The following is a 25,922-nucleotide window of genomic DNA, read 5'->3' as shown; positions in this document are numbered from 1 at the left end:
CTGTAGCATGTCTCAGCATGACTGGTTTGGTTTGGCTTGTTTGTTTGTTTGTTTATCTTGACAATGTATTCGTATTTTATGGGTGTTTTCCCTGCATGCATGTCTGTGTACCACATGAGTGCAGTGCCTGCAGAAGCTAGAGAATGGAAGTCAGATGCCCTCAGACTGCAGTTACAGTTGGTTATCAGCCTTCTTGTGGGTGGTGGGAACCAAACCCCAGTCCCCTGCAAAAGCAGCTAGTGCTCTAAACTGTTGGACCAATTTTCCAGTCCTTGTTTTGTTTATATTTTCTTAAAAAAAAAATGTTTGCAGGATTCTCTTTAAAAATCTACGCTTTCTAGTTTTGCATTACTTAGCTACCCTTGACATTTATGATTTTAGAGATTATCAAGAAACCATTAATTACTATTTTTTTTTTAAAAAAATAGAAATCCTCATTTTGCTATTCCCCATTCTTTACCACAGAGGTCTGGAATTACCAGAGGGTAAGATGCAAATGGGCCATTAGTTATTGATGGCTGGCACTAGACGGCCTTCACAGCAACAAGCAAACAATGAGAATATAAGTCCACAGTTCTTTATACTCACAGAGAAGCTTTCTCACAGCATGTACTCTTCAAGGACACAAGGACTCAATAAAAGATTTCTTCTCCCTTTATGTGCCTAGCTTTTTTCCAGCTCTATGCAGAAAAGAACAGGAGAGGCGATGATTCCCAAGCCCGCATGACCCGAAAAGTTTTGAGAGCCTTACTAACAGATCTACAGCAGGTAAATCGCGTACTCAGGAATTCTCAGTGGGTGTCAGTCATACCAACCTATTGTTGTTGTTGTTGCTGCTGTTGTTGTTCTTACAGTGTTGACTCATCTTTTGGGAGCCCAATCCCAACCCCGTCTGCATCTTTCTCTGCACTGAGCCAGTGACCTCTCCAAAATGTGTCACGTTGTGTGAGCTACCTTTCTGGTACAGGAGACCTGAGCCAGTCAACTTGAGAAGCAGAGATTTTATCTCAGGTCACTGCTTTGGAAATTTCAGCCTGTGGCCAGTTGTCCCAGTTGTTCTTGGACTGTGGCAGGTTGAAAGCATCATAGTGAGAGCATAAGGTAGAGGAAGCTGCTTGTCCCATGGTGGCCAAGAGAAAGCAAAAGACTAGAGTCTAATAGTGTCCTTTATCTCTAGGGAGGTCTCACTCTTACCACTTCATCTATTTTCTGATGCCACCAAGCTGCAGCCAGGCCTTTAATACATGCCTTTGGGGATACTTAAGATCCAACCTTAACACACTCCCATTTCCAAAGTTCCTCATTGTCTATTCCCATCTACAGCAGAGGCCCATATTCCATGGCTTCACAAGCAAAGCTAAGTAGTTTGACCTAATCTTTCTTACTAAAGACAACAAATTTCTGACTCTCATACAAAATGTCTGTTATTCGTTAATTAGAAGATGTTAACTTTAAGATGTCATAACGAACTGTTAGCCTACTTAATTGTGACTACTATGTTTTGTTGTATAAACAAAGCACCTTTCATTTATTAAAGGCAAAAATGCAGGTGCTGGAGATCTGAACTCAACTCCTCATGCTTGCATGTCAATGACTTGGCCGGCTGAACCGTCTCCTTGGCCATATTTCTGTTCACCGGCTCCCCGTGTCTTTCTCTCCCATCTTAAATGAGAACTACATCTTTACTCTTCTGATGCTGTCCCATAATCCCCATAGGCCTTTTCATTCCATGCCATCCTTTTCTTTTTCTTCTCAATGGAGCAGTATGCTCTCTCATCCTTGTCTTGAGTCCACGCTTCCATCTCCCCTCTTCTGTTGTTGCTACTCTGCACTGTGGCTTGCCTTTTGCTCCTTGAACTTTTCCGGTCTGATATATACATTCATTTTTTATTTCTCTTAGCTTCTCTGAGGAGTTTCTAGATTGTTTATATCCATTCTCCTGCTGTTTGAGGAGCTTCCTTGTTGATCCTTATGATCCTGTGTTGATGTCTGTACACTGAAGAAGTAGGTAGCTGTCTTAGCTATTTTCTTTATTGCTCTGACAAAACACCATGACCAAGGCAACTTATAATGAAAGCATTTAAAGTTGAGGGCTCATGGTTCCAGAGGTTAGAATTCACAGCCATCACGGAGGGTATTGTGTCAACAGACAGAGAGGCATGGTGCTGGGGCAGTACCTTGAGAACTACTAACAAAGGAGTAATCTGAGGAGAATATCAGCTTTGGGTGTTGACAGTGGAGGGCCTTCTGCCTTGATGCCCTAATAAAATTAGTTATTCACTTTTAGTTTACAAGACTGAAGTATTTAGTCTGCTGGGACGATGAGTCCATTTAAACATTTTATTTTCAATAGGCCAGATATAGGTATTAAAATTAGGATAATAGAGAAAGAAATGATGGAGTCTAATTGACCAATAATAATGAATGGGGGTTCTGCAGGTTGCCCACCAGTTCACATGAGGATGAGTGGATCAGCAACCAGGATTCAGTATAGGGACTGGGTGAGTGGATGGGATGTAAGACTGTGTTGTTTTGAGATGTGGAGGAAATGGAAGGAAAGGCAAGGTGAGAATTGAGAGGACCAAGCTACCACACCTTCTAGTTTGTTGGGGAGAGACGGAAGAATAGTGTAGGCAAATAGGAAATCTTACTCAGGTTTAATGTGGGGAGGGGTTAAATAGACTGCCTGGAGTGTAGCTGTCAGGGTCTCCTAAGTAATCAGGGAAATAAGATTGAAATTATGGGGATAAAAGAATAAAAATTCGAGGCCTATGATATCTTTGATAGTGTAATGGAATTTTATCTGCATCAGAATCTAATCCAGATTACAACTGATCCATAAACATGACTTAGAGACAGAGAGAGCTAATTGAGAATGGTATGGGCTTTTGAAACCTCAAATCCCACCCACGTCCTACTGTCACGCCTCTTCCAGCAAGGACACACCTCCTAATTCCTCCTAAACAGTTCCACCAACTGAAAACTACGAATTCAAACATGAGTTTATAGGTGTCATTCTCATTCAGACCACCACAGTGGCTCTTCCAGTCTTTGAAGTCTAGCTTTGTCTGGGAATATCCATTAACAGTAAACCCATGTAGAATATCTAGGCAGACTTGTTGTTATGGTCCTTAAGTCTATGAATTCCATAGCCATTGTATTGCTGGGAGGTGTCTTAAGCCCAGGACCATTGCAGTCAGCATAAATGTAAATTGAAATTCCAGTCTTACCTTCTAAGGACTGCCTATCACTAAGAGTTAGTTGCTCAAAGCCCAAGGTTACTATCTCCAGCCAGAAATAATACAGGCTAGAATGGGAGTCCATCTCACAGGGCCTAGAGCCTCTCAACTATAGCAGGTTTTGTCCATAGGCATTCTCAGGCCTGTGAGGCTGCCTAGCGCTGAGTCTTACTGTGACCTGTTCAGTCCTGTAGACCAATGGAAATGTCTACATCTACCTCCTTCTCTTACCCCAACCAAATGTTCGCTAGATACTGCTCTAGCACAGATTAGTAGAAGAGTGACCCTGGCTGTATAAAGCTGCCACCCTGCATTCTTCAGTGGGTGAGGGGCATGTTATATGCACATGTATGTGTGCCATTGGGTGTGTATAAAGAGAAGACTGGGGAGGACATCAAGTGAGAGTTTGATTATAGAAGTTTGGATATCTTACCAATAGCTACACCACACACACACACACACACACACACACACACACACAAAGTCTCTTTCTCTTCCATCAATCATTAGTTGCATTTACACCCTCCAAGAGGAGCAGAGCCCCATGACAGAGTACTGACAGACTCAGTCTTGTATAGCCTTTGTGCAGGAGACCATAGCTGCTCTGAGTTTGAAGACAACAGCCACGTAATGTCCAGAAATCAGTATTCTGTCTTTCTCCCCATCCCCTCCAGCTCTTGTGTTCTTTCTGATGCTCCCTGAGCCTTGAGGAGGAGGTAATAAAGATGTCCTCTTTATGGCCATGCGATGTCCCCTTCATGGCCAGGCACTCAACAGCCATTTATTTTCTGCACTTTGACCAGCTATGGGTCTCTGCAGTGACTGCCAACCATTGCAAACAGAAGCTTGTCTGCCCGGAGTTGACAGCAGGTTTTAAATTTTTTAGTAAGGTTAAAATGTTGCTGGCAGTGAGTGTTGGGGGCAGGGGTCTCAGGAGCAATAGAGAGGCATAAATGTCCTCACCCCCCCAGAGACAGGATTCAGCTCTGAGACAAAGGAATTAGAAAGTAGTTTTAATTGGTAAACAATAGCACAGACTTCAGGGGCAAGATGTGGACAGAGTCAGGTCTTATGGGAAAGCTTAATAAAACGAAATAATTCATCAACTATGGTGGATAAGGGGAAGAATTTCCAGGATTAGTCTGTGTGTTCCTGGCATAGAGTCTACTCCCTTTCTGTTCCTGTGTGGAGTGTTCAAAAGTGCCATAACATCAGATACATAGTGGGAAATGTCAATTATGAAAACCTGATGATACAGAAATGCTAAAATAAGCAAGAGACACTTATCATACATCTTGACATTGGTCCCAACATCCTGGCTTTTGCTTGTTTGTTTTCTTTTGTCTCCTGTTACTGGACTCTAAAGTTCATATTGCTTGCTGTTTTAAAAGAGAGAGACAGAGAGACAGGAAAAGAGATAGAGGTAGAAAGACAAGGGGAGACAGGAGATTGTGAGAAGGAAACAGATTTAAAGCCAGCTTTGAAGAAAGCTGAGGAGCTTCTCTGACTCAAATCTGCCTCATTGGTTTAGTGTGGTTTTATGGAAGGGCAGAGGGAATGTGGGCAGGGGGTCCATGCTCTGGGCAGGATCTTCATCATTCAGATGGATGCCTGCTTCCCTTGGCTCTGCTGGGAACCACACAATGCATTTGGCTATCTTGCAGCTAGTGAATGAGGGCCTCTAAAGTCTTCTTTTCAGCCAAAAAAAAAAAAAAGGTAAGATTGTGTGCTGGTGAGCTCTTTATCAACATGACACAACTGGATTCATTGGAGAGAACATTAATTGAGGAAATGTCTCCATCTGGTGGTGTATCTGTAGGGCTTCTTCTTAATAAACGATTAATATGAAAGGGCCCTGCCCACTGTAGATGCCACCACACATAGCACGTGGTCCTGGATTGTATAAGAAAGCAGGCAGATCAAGCCATGGGAAACAATCCAGTAAGCAGTGGTCCTTTATGGTTCCCACCTCTGTTTCTGTCTGAGTTCCTGCCTTGACTTCCCTCAACAGAAGACAGTGAACAAATAAGCCAAATAAACCTGCCCTTCACAAGATGTCTTTGAATGTGGTGCTTATCACAGCAGAAGGAAAGCAAACTAATATTATACAGGGCAGTTTTCATGATGCCCCGATTTAATGCAGTTCTGCCTAACCATCAGCTTCTAGCTGCTATGTGACAACATGACTCAAAATACACCAGGTGAAGGTATTGATACTTTAATGCCCTTCCAGTGCTTGCAACAGCACATAGATCCTACTGCAGATTTTCTGCTGTCTGAGGCATGTCTCAGGCAACCACCATTGCAGGTGTTCATCCTTAACAACTTCATGTCTCAGAGGCTTAATCTGCTCATCCACTTGCTCCACCAGACTGAAAACAGTAGCCAGTTTCAAAGTGGATTTGATAAAAGGAACTGGGCAGAAGGAGCATTTCCTCTCTCCTCTGGTAGTCTTTGTGGCTTCCCGACTACCACTCATGGCTTCAAGTTAGCTCTAGTCTCAAAGGATTTTAAAAATCCGCTGGTTTCAAATTCAATCAAGGTCAATGAGCTGCTGAGCTGCTGGCTCCCACTGCCCCTCCTCCCTCTGACCATGCAGTGCCCGGCTTCTGAGAGGGCCAGTGGGAAGGAGCTTTGCGATTTGCATAGCAAATTATCATCCCATTGGCTTCCATTATGGGATCCAAGACAGATTCAGATAGAAAATTCAAGTCCTTGCAATGTGATTCAAATCATCCCCTAGGAATGCTAATTATCGTTCAGAATGCCATCCTGCCTGTGCCAGTGTGCCACCTAGTCACATTTAATTCTTCTCCATAGAACACCAGCAAGAAATTAGCCAAATAGGTAATTCATCCACAAAAAAAAAAAGATCTTTATGTAGATATTTAAAGGGGGAAACATCAGGTTAAATTCCACTACAGTAGGAATCCCAACTACAATGTCAGAATCACAGCTGATAATCCAGTCTTCCAGTTATACATATGAACTGAGACTCTCTGTTTCATCGGGGGTAAGGACACCAGAGTAAAAAGAATGTTGGGTCAGCAATGCTCTTAATGAGTGGCCCAGTTCTTTCATCAGAACTCAGAGGGCAAAAAATGGGAAATGAGGCTGCTGCTGCTGCTGCTGCTGCTGCTGCTGCTGCTGCTGCTGCTGCTGCTGCTGCTGTGTGGTTTTTTGACTAAATAACATTGGGAGTAGTTGCTTCTGCTCTACTGGCGACAGGGTTATTAACAATTTAAAATACAAGCCATCTTGTTACTAGTAGGCAAATGTTTGTTGACTTTTGTCTGGCTAATTGTCAGCAAAGTGTTTCTAAGTGCCACTTTCCTGATTAGGAGGATGTTTATCTGAGTTGATGGACTCCGCAGGGGGTCTCTGCAATTACTTCTGAGATGGCAGGCAGTGTGGCTGACAGCCTGTGCTGGGCAAGACGTCAGATGTGAAACTGGGACTCCTGTCCAAATGGGAAGAAATGAAGGTGACGGGTGCACACATCTGTGTGCACAGAGACCAGAGCTAAATGCATCGCCATCTTGGAAATCACAAGAGGTTCTTAGTCCCTTGGTTAATGCCCCTCTTAGTCCCTTGGTTAATGCCCCTCTTAGTCCCTTGGTTAATACCCCTCTTAGTCCCTTGGTTAATACCCCTCTTAGGCCCTTGGTTAATGCCCCTCTTAGTCCCTTGGTTAATGCCCCTGTGGTGACTGTGGTTGACCAGAAGAAAGCACAGACAACTGAGCCACTGAATTATCTACAAAATTATGAAAAACCAATAAATAGAATCTAACAATTTTTGTCCCCTTAACAAAGAGGGAGAACGTCTAGAGAGATACCCCAATCTCACAATAAACTTGCTTTTTTTTTTTTTTAATCTTGAGCAAAATGTTCTCTCTCAATGATTCCTTGATCTATTTAGTTTATAAAAAAAAATTTAATTAACAAAAATTATATGTATGAAAGATATTAAGTGCAGTGTTGTGTGCACATGCCTATGGTTCCAGGGACTCAGGAGATGGGGAGGTAGGCTAATTATTTGAGCTCAGGAATTTGAGGCCAGACTGCAAGATCCTATTTCAAAAGAAGAAATACAGGAAGGAAAAGAAAACAAAGGAAAGGAGGGAGGGAGGGAGGGATCGAGGGAGCAAGGGAGGGAAGTCTGTTACAGCATTGTGTCTCACAGGCAGCACAGGCAGACCCAGCACTGTGATGTTCACCACCGTCCAGTCACTTACACACCCATCACACCCACAGTCACTGTCTGTTGTTAGGGTCCAATAATCACTGAAGGAAGACCCCAGACTCAAATAACATGCAAAAGAAAGTGCATTTATTCTGTAGAAATTGCAGCATTCAAGGGTCAACCATTTATCAAAATGGTGACCCCAGACAAAGTAGAAATAGAAAAGTAGGGGAATTTTAGCTAGGGTTAGGTAACCTAAACCGTCATTGGTAGGTGGCAAGGAAGTTACATATGTCTGTTTCTGCTTGGTTGCTACATTAGTTTTACTATATTTGGTGAGACTTTGAGGAAATTCCAGTGTCCAACTCAGCTCCTAGCCGATAGCCATCAATGATTAGCAGCTGGCCTTCAGTTGTTTCTGCTGAGGAGCCCAATCTGTTTCCCTGGGAACCCAAAAGTTATCCATATTCAAGAACTGTATATTTTAGGGCACCTGTCAGTGTGTGAGCATGATTGGAAGATGAGGAGACCCAAAACCTGGTCTCATGTCAAATATCAAGGGCGTAAGATGACATCATTAACATATTACTGTGCTGTGTGTTAGATCCTCAGAACCCATCCATCGTAAATTTTAAGTTATACTATTTGGGCAACATGTCCCTAATTTTTCCACTCCAGTCCCATCTCAAAGAAGTCACATTCCACTCTCTGTTTCTATAAATTCAGTTTTTAAAGATTTCTTTATGTACGAGAGATTACACAGTATTTCTGTGTATGACTAATTTTAATTTTACTTAGCATATATTTTCCAGGTTCACCCATGCTATAGCAAATGACACGACTTCCTATTTTAAAGGCTGAATAGCATTCATTAATGTCAACGAACACCTAGGTTGTCCTTATATCTTGGCTGCCATAAATAATGCGTGAATGTGTAGATATCTCTTTTTGACATAGTGAGTCATTTCCTATCTCTCCTTCCTTTCAACGATGATGATTACCACCCCACTTCAGAGACTGGAGTTATGGTTTGCATATGAAGTGTGCCCCAAGAGACTCTTGAATCAAAGGCTTCCAACCAGTAGATCCTATCATTGATAAGTAACTGGATCTCGAAAAGACTCTGATCTAACCAATGTCATTACCCATGGAAGGAGACAGACCTGATAAGACTATTGGTAGAAACTTTCTTTGGGGGCTAGTTAAAGAACTAGGTCAACAGTGATGTATTTCCCTGGGTGTCTTGTCCCTATGCCCCTTGGTCACTATGAGGTCTGTCTTGCCACAGTCTTCTGGCTTGGTGCTTGTTCTTTCTTGTCACAGCCCAGAATCCACAGACTGAAACCACAAACTAACCTCAAACTCTCCTCTTATGAAGTTCTTTATGTCAGATATGTTGACAGAGGAACAAAACAAGTCATGGAATTGACATGTAGTCAAATGAGATGATATGAAAACAGTTGACTCGGTTTTTCTTAAAGCCATTGTAAACTTGAAGGCAGTGTCATTGTGACCTCCGTGGGGTGGGGGTGGGGTGGGAAAGAAAGATTAAAATAACCTGCCTGGGGTTTTAAGAAGTCAGGAAATAGACTTCTTCCCTTTCTACCTTGATGCCTTCCTCCTGTGACTCCCCCACCCCCCTTTCCTTTTTCATCGGTCCAACTCAAAGGTTCCATTACACAAAACTTAAACTTACTCTTTTCTTTTGATTGTGATGGTTCTTCCATTTTTGGATGCCCAATAATTGTTGCTTGCCTGACCTCCGTTTCTGTGAGCATCATTACTCAGGGCACACTAAGTCTGTTTTTCAGGGCTAACACGAGGTTGCCTTTGCAGATCCCAACTGTTGTGGGAGAGAGCTGCACGTTGCATCCCGTGGAAAGTGCTATCCACAGCTGCTTCCATGGGGTGAGTAGCTTGGACATCCTTGGGAGTTGGGGCAGAAGTTTGAAGACTTTGCTTAAATTACACATCACGCTGATTCCAGGACGACCTGAGTTTAGAGGCAGCTTTGCCTCTAGCTTTCAGATATCTTTGGAAAACAGACACAGAAACAGAGGGAAGAAAGGGGGCAGATTCCCCCTGAATGTGTTTCAGCCTCCTCTTGCTTCCCAGGTGTTGAGCTCTGGAATCAAGGAAGAGAAATTTCTGTCTTGGGCACAGTCTGAACCTCTGGTCCTCTTGTGGCTCCCAACCTGCTACCGCCTGTCAGCCGCGGAAACAGTCACTCATCCTGTGCGGTGCAGTGTCTGCAGAACCTTCCCGATCATAGGACTGAGGTACTGTCAATATCATATTTCCCAAATGGTCACTTGGCAAATGGGCCCAGTGGTGGAGCTGCGTAGCCCCAGACTCTCTCTGGGATCCTTTCTATACATCTGGAATTTTCTTGCCTTTAACTCATTAATTCCCTGTCTTCTTCTTCTTCTTCTTCTTCTTCTTCTTCTTCTTCTTCTTCTTCTTCTTCTTCTTCTTCTTCTTCTTCTTCTTCTTCTTCTTCTTCTTCTTCTTCTTCTTCTTCTTCTTCTTCTTCTTCTTCTTCTTCTTCTTCTTCTTCTTCTTCTTCTTCTTCTTCTTCTTCTTCTTCTGTCAGGGTTTCTCTGTGTAGCCCTGGCTGTCCTGGAACTCACTTTGTAGACCAGGCTGACCTCGAACTCAGAAATTCACCTGCCTCTGCCTCCCAAGTGCTGGGATTAAAGGTGTGCGCCACCACTGACTGACTCAGCTTTTCTTCTATAGCAGTGATTCTTCACCTTTAGGTCAAGATCCCTTTGGGGTCAAACAACCCTTTCACAGAGGTCACATATCAGGTATCTTGCATATAAGATATTTACATTATGATTCATAACAGCAAAATTACAGTTATAAAGTAGCAACAAAATAAATTTATCTTTGGGGGGGGGTGTCACAACATGAGGAGCTGTATTAAAGGGTTGCAGCATTAGAAAGGTTGAGAACCAAGGTATAAAACAGGTGTCTTTTGTTCCAAATAAACCTTTTAAACACTTTGGAGCTACAAGAATGGTTTGTTAAGTGTGAAAGAAGCATTAGGATAAGCAGTTCACAGGGATCATGTTTCTTAAAATGTGGTACAAGCTGTACAAAAGGCTACACTATTATCTCCAACTTCCAGAAACATTAAATTACGTGTTAGCAGGTAATAGAGACTGGTGGTCTAAATCCAGATTCCCTGCCTTACCATCACGAGAGCAAGGTGTGGGATTCAAAGGAACCATCAATTTGGAACAGATCTTCTGAGACATGGACACATGCGAAAGCTAGATTTATGGATGAGAACTTCCGACCTCTCCTTGACTTTAACAGTCACAGTTAAAACCCCTTCCTCGGGGTGTGATGGTATACAGCTTCAATCCCAGCACATGGGAGGCAGAGAGAAACTCTGGATGCCAGCCTGGTCCACATAGTAAGTGTCAAGAAAAGCAGGGTTACACAGAAAGACTCCGTCTCAAACAAACAAACAAACAAACAAACAAGTAAATGAGGTATCATGGCTGGGCAGTAGTGGCTCATAACTTTACTCTAAGAACTAGGGAGACAGGGGCAGACAAGCCTAGTCTACAGAGTGAGTTCTAAGACAGTCAGAGCTACACAGAGAAACCGTGTCTGGAAAAACAGGGGAAAAAAAAAGAAAGGAGAGAGAGAGAGAGAGAGAGAGAGAGAGAGACAGAGACAGAGACAGAGACAGAGACAGAGACAGAGAGACAGATAGAGACAGAAAGAGGTTGGGATATAGGTTTTAAAGAGAAGGAAAGAAGGAAATGAGAATCCTAGGCTGAAGATGAGCATGAGTTATGATTTATGATCGGGGGGATGCAGCTATGCAAAGCATGAAACTCCCAGACTTCCATAGCTAACAAGATGCAAGGGACCTGGAAGGGGAGGAGGTCAGAGCCCCAGGGCTTCTCATTGGTCCATTTGGTCCCTTTCTCTTCTTGTATTTCCTGATCTTCACCAGGTTAGATGTGAAACATGTTTTTCATGGGTTAAAACAGGTCTGCTGAGTCCACTAGAAATCTGCAAATCAAGTTTGAAGTTTGCTGAGAAGCTAGACTGAGTTCACAAGGGAATTGGAGAAGGCAACAAAGCTTGACTCATAAAAACCTCTGCGTATAATAGCTTGAAACAGTGAACCAAATCAATGGGGAAACAAGCATGCAGGACCAAAGAAATCTTTATATTATAGTGAAAAATAATCTTTTCTTATGATGGATGGTGTCGTAATATGGATATAATTTATCACAATGCATGCATTACAATAATTTAACCATTAAACTACAGAAAGGTGTTCTTTATATAACCATTGTGTGTCTAAGCCAAATAGAGAATTAATTCAAAATTACATAAAGTACAACTTTTTACATTGAAATAAGCTTTTCCCTCAAAATCATTATTTTATAACATTGAATATCATGGGTTTTCTTTATGTGAGTTTTAAGTGACTTGCTCAGGCCACCAAGAAAATAGCAACATGTATCATGAAATGTGTCAGAATTCTATATAATATGCCTTTGTCTACTAAAAAGAAAATGAAGTTAAACTTAGAAAGATTGTCAGTGAGCTAAGGATGGCCGACTCCAGGAATGTCGATGGCTTCTTTGAGAGAAGTCTCTTAACACTTGTTTATATATATTACAACCTTAGCCTTAAACTTTTGGCTTTGGCTCTCAAAGCTCAAGCAACTGCTGTAGTTCCAAGGAGATTAATGAAGAAGCAACCACAGAGCAGAAGTCACCATGATGCTCAGAAGGCACAGGAAGAATGAAAGGCCCACTCACTCCCCTATGGGAAGAAGGGGGGCTGGGACATGGCTCAATGGATAAAGCATTCACATTGCAAGTGTGGGGACTAAGTCCTCTTCCTCAGAAGCTATGGGAAAATAAAAAACAACTAGAAACAGAGTCAGGAGGACCCCTGGGGGTTGGTGGCCAGTCTAGACAAATGGGTCAGCTCCAGACTCAGTGAGAGACCTCATCTCAGAAAATAGCATGGAAGAGTTATTGGAGAAGACATCCAGCATCAGCCTATAGCCTCCGTGGTGTGGCAGGAGGGAGAGGAGGGAGGGATGGATAGGGAAGACAAGGCATAAAGATCCAAGGTCGTCCCCATGACAAGAATTAAGTTCTGGATAGATGGGTAATCATTTATGTTCTATAAGTCATAGAAGACTGAGATGAGATGGTAGGAAAAGCTTTGTTAAAATTATCAACAAACCAGTTGTATTATCCACTCAGCCATCTTTCCTGTGACTCTGGAGATGACTTCAGAACATGAAGGAACACACTTCAGGGTAATTAGTATCCTGTCCAGACAATCCCCTGTAGCTGTCTACAGGGCTGGATAGGTCATCCAATAATCCTTATTAAAACCCTCGTCTTTTCCATCTTGTACATTGTGTAGGAAAGGGGGGTGCCTTCCCACTTAAAGTGTGCTGACTAATTTTCAAAGCTACACAAAACTTTTGCAAGGCCAAGAAGGCACCTCTTGTATGTTTGTGGGTGCTCATTCTCTACTTGAATATCACCTGTTTGCTCTCCTACTGAAAGTGGCGTAAGCTGTACTTCCATTTCAATTGGCAGATACCGTTGTCTAAAGTGCCTGGACTTTGACATCTGCGAGCTGTGTTTCTTATCTGGCCTCCACAAAAATTCCCACCAGAAGTCACACACTGTGATGGAGGAATGTGTCCAGGTAACAGCTAAGGCAGTGTGGAAAAAAAATTCCCTGCCCCCTTACTGTCCTTACAAGACATCTCATTTAAAAATCATTCCTTCTGAGCTGATCCTTCAACCCCATAAGAAGAACAACAATATCAACTAACTGGACCTCTCAGAGCTCCCAGGGATGAAACCACAAACCAAAGAGTACACATAGATAGGTCCATAGCTCCAGCTGCACATGTAGCAGAGGATGGCCTTGTTGGGCATCAATGGGAGGGGAGACCCTTGGTCCTGTGGAGGCTCTATGCCCCAGTGTAGGGAGATGCTAGAGGGTTGAGGCTGGAGTGGGTGGGTGGGTGAGTATCATCTTAGAGACAAAGGGGAGAGTGGATGGGATGGAGGTTTGCAAAGGGGAGACCAGGAAGGGGGACAACATTTGAAATGTAAATAACCAATTTAAAAAAAAAAAAACTTTCCTTCTGTCAGTTAACACTTAAGACACCGGAAAGGGCTGGCTTAACAATCAACTTTTCTCAGTGTAACAGGGCTCTCGTGTGACCCAATAGTAGTATGCACTGTAGAAAAAAGTCATGTCTTTTATTGTTTTTTTTTGTTGTTTTTTTGTTTTTTTTTAATGATTGATACATGCCATGAGATTAAACATAAATGTGCTTTGTTTACATCTCGGGTTTTTGTAAATGTTTTTGGGAACAAGAAAAGGTTTAATGGGCTGCATTATCAATTGATCTCATGCTACCTACTAGGAAACATCTGTCAAAGTTACAAGGAACAGGCATTAGCACCTGGAATGGATGAAGAAGAATAAGGGGGTTGATTTGCTGGAGATGACATGGCAAACCTTCTGGTTGTGGTCCTTCTTTGGAAAGGCTTTAATACGACTTTCCCTGAGTCCTAAATTTCAAGTATCTTTTTCCTTTCCCTTTGGAATAAAAAGAAAAAAAATAAAACGTATCTAGCTTTTTGCTGAAAAAGTAAAACTTTATAACTCCTGATTCTTTTAAAGAAATCGTTAGTAACCAGCAAGTGCATTTAATTCTAAGAAGAAAGAAAAATATAATGCAAAAAAGCATTTTGCTATTCTTAGGGGGGGTGGGTGGCAGTTGGGGGGCCTGAGGAGTGAGAAAATACTGTCTTTTTAAACCACTGATTTGGGGTGAATCTGTACCACGAAGTTCCTTTCGGTGTCATTGTAGTGGAGGCTGCAGTTGGATTGCCTTCACCAAAGACAGCTTTCCAGTTCTTTCAAATTCTCTCTTCAAGATCAAAGTCCATCCAGGAAAAGCAGGTGCCTGAATTTTCCCCAAATACTTTCTTCTGGTGCCTATACAGCCTTGCTAAACTGCTCCAGCTTTGCTCTAATTCATTGCTTCTGAATACCTTTCTGGCCCTGGAAGCCTGCAACTTGACGGTGTTATAGTGACACCGTGTGGTCATCTTGTTACTAGATCTTTATTCTTGAGAACTGGAGTCTTCAACTTGAACATGGTTGTTTCTTTTCCCTGAAGTTGCTTAGGTGGGCAGGATGGGTGGGTTTAGGGTCATCCACTACCTGACATTCTATACAGTAGCAAACTGGGGAGGGTGTTCCTAGAGATGAATCCACAAATCATCACCTTATTCTTAAAGGAACCCACATCTCCAAATGTTAGCAATCAAACTCAGTCTGATGTGGTCCCTTCTTACAGTTTTTAGAATCCCTATTCTCTTTAAGAAGCAGTTATTTATTGAAGTAGTTGGGGAATTCAGCTTGGAGACTTGTGCTACATGCAGATTTATATATGCCGGGTATGAAGAAATTCTAGGAGCAAGGAAGATTATTTTTCCCAATCGTCAACAATAGAAGAAATAGTTACCAAAACTTTGATAGTGCACCATGGCATTACCAATGGATAAGGAAAGGTCAGGCTTAAACTGATCTGATGCTCTTTAATTTTTTTTTTACTGGCTTGATTTTATGACTTTTATTCATTTGTATGTGGGTGCGCATGTGTGCCAACACGTGGACATCAGAGGACAATTTGTGGACACCAGATTTCTCTTTCCACCATATGGATAGAGGGTCAAACTCGGGTGGTCAGGTTACCCAGTGAGCCATCTTGTCTACCCCTCAAGGACCCCTTTCAATATTGTTCATTTCCGCAGATGTCAGCAACAGAGAATACAAAACTCCTCTTCAGGAGCCTCAGAAATAACCTGCCTCAGAAACACCAGAGGGCAGGAGCTATGGGGAGACAGTGGCTGCTGGACCAGCTGGCTTCAAGGGACTCAGCTAGCCATGGACCGGCCAGGTGTGTGGTGTGGGGCTGCTGACACAGCCAGCATAGATTACAGCCACAGGTTTTCTCTCTTTTAAGTTTATTTTCATTGCCATATATTAATTATACATCATGGGTTTATTATAGTATTTTCATGCATTTATATATTTTATCATTTTTCGCCATATTACCTTCTCTTGCCTCCTATTCCTCCTGCTATCTCTTTCCTTTTCCAGAGTCCTCTTTCTACTTTCATATCTTCCTCCTTTCATGTCTCATGTCTGTTTCTTTCTTTCTCACCCCCGCCAACCTTTAACTGAATATAAATCTCTGTGAGGTGTAGGGTCTCAAGAACTTCTCTTCCCCTGGTCATGAAATGCTGGTGGGGCCAATCTTGAGCAGGCCCCCTGTTCAGATAGTCACGGGTGGCGAGCTTGGGAGATGGTGGTCCACCCCTCCATCCCATTCTCTTTCTTTTAGATCTTTTTCTGCTTCCACTTCTGTGATATTCCCTGAACCTTGGAGGAGGAGATACACAGGCTGAGAACTCAATAGCTACTAATTCTCAGTGCTTGAATCATTTATGAGGCCCAGCAGCAGATGTAATGGTAAAGCCCCTATGGAGGGCAAGGATGGGAAGAGGGTAAAGATGAAATTACTTTTTACAGCCTTTAGGTTTATAGAGAACTAAGAGGCAACAGTGCCATGTAGTGGCCACTGAAGTAATTGCTCTTGCAAGGCATTGGGGCTTAGAAGATTTCTGTTTGAGTAACTGCTCTGTGAGTGCTTTTTGCTCTTCAGCATGGGTGAAATCAGACTTATGCTATAGATGAAATTTCTCATTCTTCTGTTCAACTGCCCTAAGTGGTAAAGTGTCCCCTGTCATTAGCCTCCAAATAATCATTACATTGTATTCTGTTGTCTTGTCTTGCTTTGCTTTTTTTTTTTTTTTTTTGGTATGTATCCCAAGCTGGCCTTGAATTCACTGTGTGACCCAGGCTAGCCTCTTAACTAACCACCCATTTTATTTCACCTACCCAGTGCTAAATTTACAGATGTATTCCCACCACTCCTGATGCAAACTATAATTTTTTGGATATATATATTCATATTCATATAATATGTGTGCAGATGCCCATGTGTTTTGGGGTATAACCACATGTCAATATGGAGGGCAGAGGAAAACTTCAAAGTGTTATTCTCTAGACACTGTCCAAATTTTTCCTAAAAATTGTATTTATCTTCATGTGTATGGGGGTTTTGTCTGCATATATGCCTATGTGCCATATTCATGCCCGGTGCTCGTGTAGTCCAGAAGGGGACATTGGATCCCATGTAACTGGTGTTGTAATGTTTGTGAGCTGCCAGGGTGCTGAGAATCGAACCCCTATCCTCTGGAAGAACGCAGTGCTCTTAACCATTTAGTCATTTCTCCAGTGCCCCCTCCCCTTGTTTGTGATAGTTCTCTCTCAACTGGCCTGAAACTTGCCAAGTAAAGTGCTGGCTATCCAGCCAGCGAGCTCCAGCTCTGACTCTTTCCCCCATGCTGGGATGAAGGTACATGGCCCCCACACTGGGCTATTTAAATGAGGGATTTGAAATTCAGACGGAGAGCCTCTTGTTTGTAAGGCAAGCACTCTAGCCACTGAGCTTTCTTTCAACCTCACAAGCCATCATTTTGATAGCCTGCTGGAATACTTCCCAGGAGCATCACTGTACATTAGCAAGTGTGCATGCTTAGAATCAGGGTGAAGGAAAATACAAACTCCTGGAGTTTGCTAGGAGCTGGGACAGACAGGGAAGCCTTGGTCTCATCCAGCAGCATGGGGGGCCTTTTTACTGTGACTTACTTTCTTCACCTCATCGCAGCAAAAGCCTGTCTTTCATTCTGTCAACATAATATTTGTGGGGACAAGATCAACAGAGGGAATTGCAAGGGCTGTACAACACTAAAGTTCATTTAAACTCTTTGCATTATATCTGATCTACTCCAGGTATAATAAATATGGTTAGACCCCCCCCCCCCCAGATAGCATTATGTAGTTTTCAACTTGGTCCAGGTATTCATGAACTCAGAAACTCTGACTGGTCTGGGAATGTGCATGTTATAATTTCACAAATAGGATCACAGGCAAAGAGTTCCCCTTGCTCCTTATTAAGCTGGCAAATCAGGGATGCTCATCTTCTAAGGTAACAGTTATTGCCAAGTGACAGCACTGGATTGGTTTAATAATTCAGCAAGCAATCTGCATGAGAAGATGCCTCCTTCCTTTTGCTATAGATTTGCTTTACACATGACTGTGCACATCAGCAAGAATAACTTTTATTTATAAGAGCATAATTGAAAGTGAGATGTCAGACATTACCCTTATTAAATATTTGGGGGAAGTTCTTGCAAATGTAATAAAAAAAAACAAAATTAAAATGCCGAGGAAGAGAAGATGAAATCACTTGCCTCTGCAGCTGATATAACCCCCTAGGAAACCAGAGGAACTTAGCAGAAAACACTAGAGTTAAGGCTTTGATTGATAGTGGAACATGAAAGAAATTTGCATAAAATTGACAGCTCTTCACTCTCCTAGCAATAACCAGCTAGAAATTTCATGAAACTCTCATTGATAATCTATCTTATTTTATAGAGAAACTATGGGCAAGCTTAACAACAAACAAAAATGAGACACATAGACTAAAAATTATGCTATGTCAGTGAGGATGGAAAACAAGATCTAAACAAACAGAAAGTATGCCAGAAAGCTGAACAGGATGACATTAACATAGACTAGAATGGCGTGAGCAGGGAGTTAACAAGGGTACCAAAGGTCATAGATTGGCTCGGGAATGTATTGGCCTTGTTCATGGTCAGTCCTGGGCATGAGCTAGCCTATGATGGGAAGCTTGGGTGGGGCTGAGGCTCCCACAGCTGTCCCGTATCCCTGCAAGCCTTGGTGGGGTGTATCATCACATGACCGCTGTCCTTCTACCCAAGACTCCGTGAGATTAGCTTTGTTTTCATGGAGATCAGGCAGGCTTTTCCCCAGTGATTACCAGTGAGGTTAAGTACTTTTTCCCCAGTGGTTACCAGTGAGGTTAAGTACTTCTTTCTCCAGTGCTTACCAGTGAAGTTAAGTACTTTTTCCCCAGTGAATACCAGTGAGGTTAAGTACTTTTTTAAACAGGTTCATTTAGCATCATATTCTCTTGTGTGAACTACCTGTCTGTGGCGCTCAAGCTACGTGCTGCTTATTCTACTTTATACAAAATAGTAGCTTCTAGGCTGCTTCCTGCTCTGAGCTATTCATTTTATAATGTAGAGATTTATACAGTGAAATTGATCCACCATTCCTAGTCATACACGGGTTCAGGGTTTACATATTCACCTACTTGCAAACTCTTATATGTAATCCAAAATCAATACTCAAGGTGCCACTGTAGCACTTAGAGATGTGTAGAGACAGAGACAAAGGTTGTCCGCGCATGCCTCTTCAAGTTGCCGTTGGACTGGAGGTGAGTTTTGCTGTCTTGTTCCAGCTTCACACTGTAAACAAATATCTTTCACACAGTCTATTCTGGACTGGTTTTTTTCTTTCACACTTTTGTGCCTTTCTAAGTGGTTCCACAATTGCAAACAGCCCTCTAGTATAGTGTTGAAGTATTTTTCAGGGTTTCCAGAAAACTGTTATGTCCCCTGATGAAACAATATATGTGAAGGGAACTTCATGAATAAAACATTCAAAGTGGTAAGGAAGTAACTCCTACATGCACCTGATCTCAGCATTTGATTTTATTAATATTAATTGGTTATTTTATTTATTTGTATTTCAAATATTGTCCCCCTTCCCAGTTTTCCCTCCACATCACCCCCATCCCATTCCCCTCCCCTTTGCCTTTAAGAGGGTGCTCTCCCACCTGGCCACCCACCTACTCTCACCTCACCCCTCTAGCATCGCTGGAGCAACAAACCTCCACAGGACAAAGGGCTGCCCCCTCCCCCCACTGATGCCAGATAAGTCCATCCTCTGCTACGTATGTAGCAGGAGCCATGGACTGTCCCGTGTATACTCTTTGGTTGGTGGTTTAGTCCCTGGGAGCTCTGAGGGGTCCAGTTAGTTGATATTGTTGTTCTTCCTATAGGGTTGCAATCCCCTTCAGCTCCTTCAGTCCTTTCCCTAACTCTTCCATTGGGGTCCCTGGGATCAGTCCTATGTCCTTGAGTGTCTGCATCTGTCCTAATGAGATGCTGGTGAAGCCTCTCAGAGGGCAGCCAACTCCTGTCTGCAAGCATGCCTTGGCATCAGCAATAGCGTTGGGGTTTGGTGTCTGCAGATGGGATGGATCCCAGGTGAGGTGGTGTCTGGATGGCTTTTGTTTCACTCTCTGCTCCATTTTTTTTTTTTTGTCCCTGCATTTCCTTTAGACAGGAAAATTTCTGGTTTAAAATTTTGAGATGAGTGGGTGGCCTTATCCCTCAACTGGGGGGCCATGCTTATCTACTGGAGGTGGTCTCTTCAAGTTCTATCTCCCCTCTGCTGGGTATTTTGGCTAATGTCCTTCCCACTGGGTCCTGGAAACTTCTCACTTTCCTGGCATCTAGGATTTTCTAGTGGTTACCCCATTTCCCATACCTCCATTGCTACAAATTTCTATTCATTCTCCTGACCCTTTGGAACTCTCTCCTGTCTCTTTCCATACCTGATCCTGCCCTGCCTTTTTTTTTTCTGTCCCCTCCTCTTTCCCTCCCAATTCCCTCACTCTCTCTACCTCCCATGATTATTTTGTTCTCCTTCTAAGTAAAGTTTAAGCACATTTTGACCTTCCTTAATGAAAAGCTTCATATGGCCTGTGACTTGTATTGTGGGTATTCTGAGCTTTTAGGCTAATATCCCCTTATCACTGAGTACATACCATGTGTGTTCATTTGGATCTGGGTTACCTCACTCAGGATTATATTTCCTAGATCCATCCATTCACCTGCAAAATTCATGAAGTCATCATTTTTAATAGCTGAGTAGAATTCCCTTGCGTAAATGTACCACATTTTCTGTATCCATTCCTCCATTGAGGGACATCTGGGCTGTTTCTAGTGTCTGCCTGTTATAAATAATGCTGCTATGAACATAGTGGAGTACATGTCCTTATTATATATTGGAACATCTTTACAGTATATGCTTAGTAGTGGTATAGCTGAATCTTCAGGTAGAACTATTTCCAGTTTTCTGAGGAACCACCAGATTGTTTTCCAAAGTGGTTGTACCTCCCACCAGCAATGGAGGACTGATCTTTCTCCACATCGTTGCCAGCATCTGCTGTTACCTGAGATTTTGATTTTAGCCATTCTGACTGTGTGAGGCGGAATCTCAGGGTCATTTTGATTTGCATTTCCCTGATGACTAAGGATGTTGAACATTTCTCTTGATGCTTCTTGGCTGTTTGAGATTCCACAGTTGAGAATTTTTTGTTTAGCTCATACCCCATTTTTTTTTTCTGTATAAAAATCATGGACTTTATTATACATTTAAAAAATCCAACAACATATTTCTTGAAGCCTTCTGCAAATACCTATTTTGACAAATGAAAAAAATAAGTCCTCTGCTCCACAAGCTATACCATGATCACAAATCCAATTTTAAAGAGAGATGCTGAATATTTAATTGTACACTGCACAATTGGTTAACATCAATGAAATAAGAGTTAATCAATTTACTTACATTACAAAACCACAAAACATACAAAGCAGTCTTACACATAAATTATCACTTAGTCCCCAGTAGTCACATAGCTGAAGCTAGTTACAAGTATAGCCAGAGACTCATTAAAAGTTCAGTATGGACAGTAGTCTCTCCTTGCTGCCTTTGACTTGGGAGACAGAGGCAAGCGGGTATCTGATCTAGGCCAACCTGGTCTAGAGTTCCAGAGCTCCCAGGAGTACACAAAAAAACCCTATCTCAGAAAGAATGAGTCATCTTTCATGTCTCAGAAGATGGTGCTCACCAGTGACACACCACATCAGCAAGGAGTAGCATTCAATTCTTCATACCCCATTTTTAAGTAGGGTTATTTGGTTCTCTGGAGTCTAACTTATTGAGTTCTTTGTATATGTTGGATATTAGCCCTCTACTGGATTTAGGGTTGGTAAAGATCCTTTCCTAATCTGTAGGTTGCCATTTTGGCCTATTGACAGTGTCCTTTGCCTTATAGAAGCTTTGCAATTTCATGAAGTCCCATTTGTCAATTGCTGGTCTTAGTTCCTGAGCCATTGGTGTTCTATTCAGGAAAATTTCCCCTGTGCCAATGTGTTCAAGGGTTTCCCACTTTCTCTTCTATTAGAGTCAGTGTATCTGGATTTATGTGAAGGTCCTTGATCCACTTGTACTTGAGCTTTGTACAAGGAGATAAAAATGGATCAATTTGCATTCTTCTACATGCTGACTACCAATTGAACCAGCACCATTTGTTTAAAACAATGTCTTTTTGCCACTGGAGGGTTTTGGCTTCTTTGTCAAAGATCAGATGACCATAGGTGTGTGGGTTTATTTCTGGGTCTTCAGTCCTATTCCATTGATCTACATGTCTGTGTCTTTAATCATTATTGCTCTGTAGTAGAGTTTGAGGTCAGTGATAGTGATTTCCCCAGAAGCTCTTTTATTGTTGAGAATTATTTTTGCTATCCTGGGGTGCTGCTGCTGCTGCTGCTGTTCCAGATGAATTTGAGAATTACTCTTTCTATCTCTGTGAAGAATTGAGTTGGCATTTTGATGGGGGTTGCATTGAATCTGTACATTGCTTTTGGTAAGATGGCCATTTTTACTGTGTTAATCCTGCCAATCCATGAGCATGTGAGATCTCTTCCATCTTCTGAGGTCTTCCTTCATTTCTTTCTTCAGAGACTTGAAGTTCTTGTCATATAGATCTTTCACTTGCTTGGTTAGAGTCACACCAAGGTATTTTATATTATTTGTGACTATTGTGAAGGGTGTTGTCTCTCTAATTTCTTTCTCAGCCCATTTATCCTTTGTGTAGAGGAAGGCTACTGATTTGTTTGAGTTAATTTTATATCCAGGCACTTTACTGAAGTTGTTTATCAGCTGTAGGAGTTCTCTGGTAGAACTTTTTGGGTCACTTATCATATCATCCGCAAATAATTATATCTTGACTTCTTCCTTTCCAATTTGTATCCCTTTGATCTCCTTTTGTTGTCTAATTGCTTAAACTAGAACTTCAAGCACTATATTGAATAAATAGGGAGAGAGTAGGCAGCCTTGTCTTGTCCCTGATTTTAGTGGGATTGCTTCAAGTTTCTCTCCACTTAATTTGAAAGTGACTATTGGTTTGCTATATACTGCTTTTATTATATTTAGGTATCTGCCTTGAGTTCCTGATCTTTCCAAGATTTTTAACATGTTGTATTTTATCTAATGAGATGATCATGTGAGTTTTTTTTCTTTGAGTTTGTTTATATAGTGGATTACATTGATGGATTTCCATACATTGAACCATCCCTGCATTACTGGGATGAAGCCTACTTGATCATGGTGAATGATCATTTTGATGTGTTCTTGGATTCAGCTTGTGAGAATTTTGTTGATTTTTTTGCATCGATATTCACATGAGAAATTGGTCTGAAGTTCTCTTTTTTGTTGGGTCTTTGTGTGGTTTAGGTATCAGTGTATCTTGGGCTTCATAGAATGAATGAAGTAGTGTTCCTTCTGTTTCTATTTCGTGGAATAGTTTGAGAAGTATTGGTTTTAGGTCTTCTTTGAAAATTTGATAGAATTCTGCACTAAAACCATCTGGCCCTGGGCTTTTTTTGGTTGGGAGAATTTTAATAACTGCTTCTATTTCTTTAGATTTTTATGGTACTGTTTAGATGGTTTATCTGATTCTGATTTAACTTTGGTACCTGGTATCTGTTTAGAAAATCATTCATTTCATCTAGATTTTTCAGTTTTGTTGAGTATAGGCCTTTCTAGTAGAATCTGATAATTTTTTTTAGAATTTTTGTACATTTCTGTTGTACATTTCTGTTCCCTTTTCACTTCTGATTTTGTTAATTTGGAAACTGTCTCTACCCTTTAGTTAGTTTGGCTAAGGGTTTATCTTTCTTGTTGATTTTTCTCAAGGAACCAGCTCTTTATTTTGTTCTTTTCATAGTTCTTTCTCTTTGTTTCTATTTGGTTGATTTCAGCCCTGAGTTTGATTATTTCCTGCCATCTACTCTTCTTGGCTGTATTTGATTCCTTTTGTTCTAGAGCTTTCAGATGTCTTCTTAAGCTGCTAGTGTGGAATATCTCCCATTTCTTTTTGGAGGCACCCAGAGCTATGAGCTTTTTTCTTAGCACTGCTTTCATTGTGTCCCATATGTTTGGGTATGCTGTGCCTTCGTTCTCATTAAATTCTAGAAAGCTTTTAATTTCTTTATTTATTTCTTCTCTGACCGAGTTATCATTGAGTAGAGAGTTAGTCACCTTCCATGAGTATGTGGGCTTTCTGTTGTTTTTGTTGTATGAAGACCAGCCTTAGTCCATGGTGATCTGATAGAATGCATGGGATTAATTCTATGTTCTATCTGTTGAGGCTTGTTTTGTGTCCAATTATATGGTCAGTTTTGGAGAAGGTACCATGAGGTGCTGAGAAGAAGGTATATTCTTTTGTTTTAGGCTGAAATGTTCTGTAGTTATCTGTTAAATCCATTTGGTTCAAAACTTCTGTTTCATTGTGTCTCTGCTTAGTTTCTGTTTACATGATCTGTCCATTGGTTTGAGTGGGGTGTTGATGTCTCCCACTATTATTGTGTGAGGTTCAATATATGCTTTATGCTTTAGTAACATTTTTTTTTTTACAAATGTGGTTGCCCTTGCATTTGGGTCATAGATGTTCAGAATTGAGTGGATTTTTCCTTTGAGGTGTATGAAGAGTCCTTCTCCATCTCTTTTGATAACTTTTGGTTCAAAGTCTATTTTATTGGATATTAGAATGGCTACTCCAGCTTGTTTCTTGGGACCATTTACTTGGAATTTTTTTTTCTAACCTTTTACTCTGAGTTAGTGTCTCTGTCACCAAGGTATGTAGCAAAATTCTGGGTACTGGTTATGTGTCTAGTCTGCTAGCCTCTACATCTTTTTATTGGGGAATTGACTCCTTTGATGTTGAGAGATATTAAAAACTTGTTGCTTCCTGTTATTTTTGTTGTTAGAGGTGGGATTATGATTGTGTGGGTCTCTTCTTTTGTGTTTGTTGTGAGAAGATTAATTTCTTGTTTTTTCTTGGGTATAGTTTCCCCCCTTGTTTTGGAGTTTTCTTTCTATTATCCTCTGTAGGGCTGGTTTAGTGGAAAGATATTGTTTAAATTTGGTTTGGTCATAGAATATCTTGGTATCTACATTTATGGGAATTGAGAGTTTTGCTGGGTATAGATAGTAGCCTGGACTGGCATTTGTGTTCTCTTAGTGTCTGTATGAAATCTGCCCAGGATCGTTTGGATTTTAGAGTCTCTGTTGAGAAGTCTGCTGTAATTCTGATAGGTCTTCCTTTATATGTTACTTGACTGTTTTCCCTAACCACTTTTAATATTCTTTCTTTGTTCTGTGCATTTGGTGTTTTGATTATTATGTGACAGGAGGGATATCTTTCCTGGTCCAATCTATTTGGGATTCTGTAGGCTTCTTGTACATTTATGGGCATCTCTTTCTTTAGCTTAGGGAAGTTTTTTTTTTTCCTATGATTTTGTTGAAGATGTTTACTGGCCCTTTGAATTGGGATTCTTTGCTCTTTTCTATAACAATTATTCTTCGGTTTTGTCTTTTCATTTATGCTTTAGTAACATTTTTTTTACAAATGTGGTTGCCCTTGCAACCTGAAGTTTCAGGATGTTTTGGGTTAGGAGCTTTTTGCACTTTGTATTTTCTTTGACTTTTGTATCAATGTCTTCTATGGACCATTTTACGCCTGAGATTCTCTCTTCTATCTTTTGTATTTTATTGGTGATGCTTGTATCTGTGACTCCTGATCTCTTTCCTGGATTTTCTATCTCCAGGGTTGTCTCTATTTCTGAATTCTTTATTGTTTCTATTTCCATTTTTTAGATCTTGGATGGTTTTGTTCAATCCCTTCACCTGTTTAATTGTGTTTTCCTGAATTTCTTCATGGGACTTAATGTGTTTCCTCTTTAAGGGCTTCTACCTGTTTACCTGTGTTCTCCTGTATTTCTTTAAGGAAGTTATTTATATCCTCCCTAAGGTCCTCTACCATCTTCATGAGATGGGATTTTAGAGCAGAATCTTGCTTCTCAGGTGTGTTAGGGTATCTAGGATTTGCTGTAGTGGGAGAACTGGGTTCTGAAGTTGCCAAGTAGCCTTGGTTTCTGTTGCTTATATTCTTGTGCTTGCCTCTCACCATCTGATTATCTCTGGTGTTAACTGACCTTGCTGTCACTAACTGGAGCCTGTCCCTCCTGTGAGCCTTGTTATTTTGGGCCTCCTTATGTCAGACTGTCTCTGAGTGTGTGTGTGTGTGTGTGTGCGTGTGTGTGTGTGTGTGTGTGTGTGTGT

At 41.4% G+C, this 25,922-nt stretch overlaps 1 protein-coding gene across 1 annotated transcript in view; it reads left to right on the top strand.

Annotated features, from left to right (window-relative positions):
- The window catches only part of Dytn (dystrotelin), a 62,484-nt gene that overhangs the window by 12,248 nt on the left and 24,314 nt on the right, over nt 1-25,922 (top strand). The window contains exons 6-10 of the mRNA XM_021199128.1: nt 668-768; nt 9,261-9,332; nt 9,540-9,703; nt 13,022-13,133; nt 15,266-15,411. Coding sequence (XP_021054787.1) covers nt 668-768; nt 9,261-9,332; nt 9,540-9,703; nt 13,022-13,133; nt 15,266-15,411 — 595 coding nt within the window. The remainder of the gene's footprint in view (nt 1-667; nt 769-9,260; nt 9,333-9,539; nt 9,704-13,021; nt 13,134-15,265; nt 15,412-25,922) is intronic.

The sequence above is a fragment of the Mus pahari genome, chromosome 5 (genome assembly GCF_900095145.1).
Source record: "Mus pahari chromosome 5, PAHARI_EIJ_v1.1, whole genome shotgun sequence".
Taxonomy (NCBI): domain Eukaryota; kingdom Metazoa; phylum Chordata; class Mammalia; order Rodentia; family Muridae; genus Mus; species Mus pahari.
The sequence above is the reverse complement of the archived record's forward strand: the minus strand, read 5'-3'. Positions and strand labels throughout refer to the sequence as shown.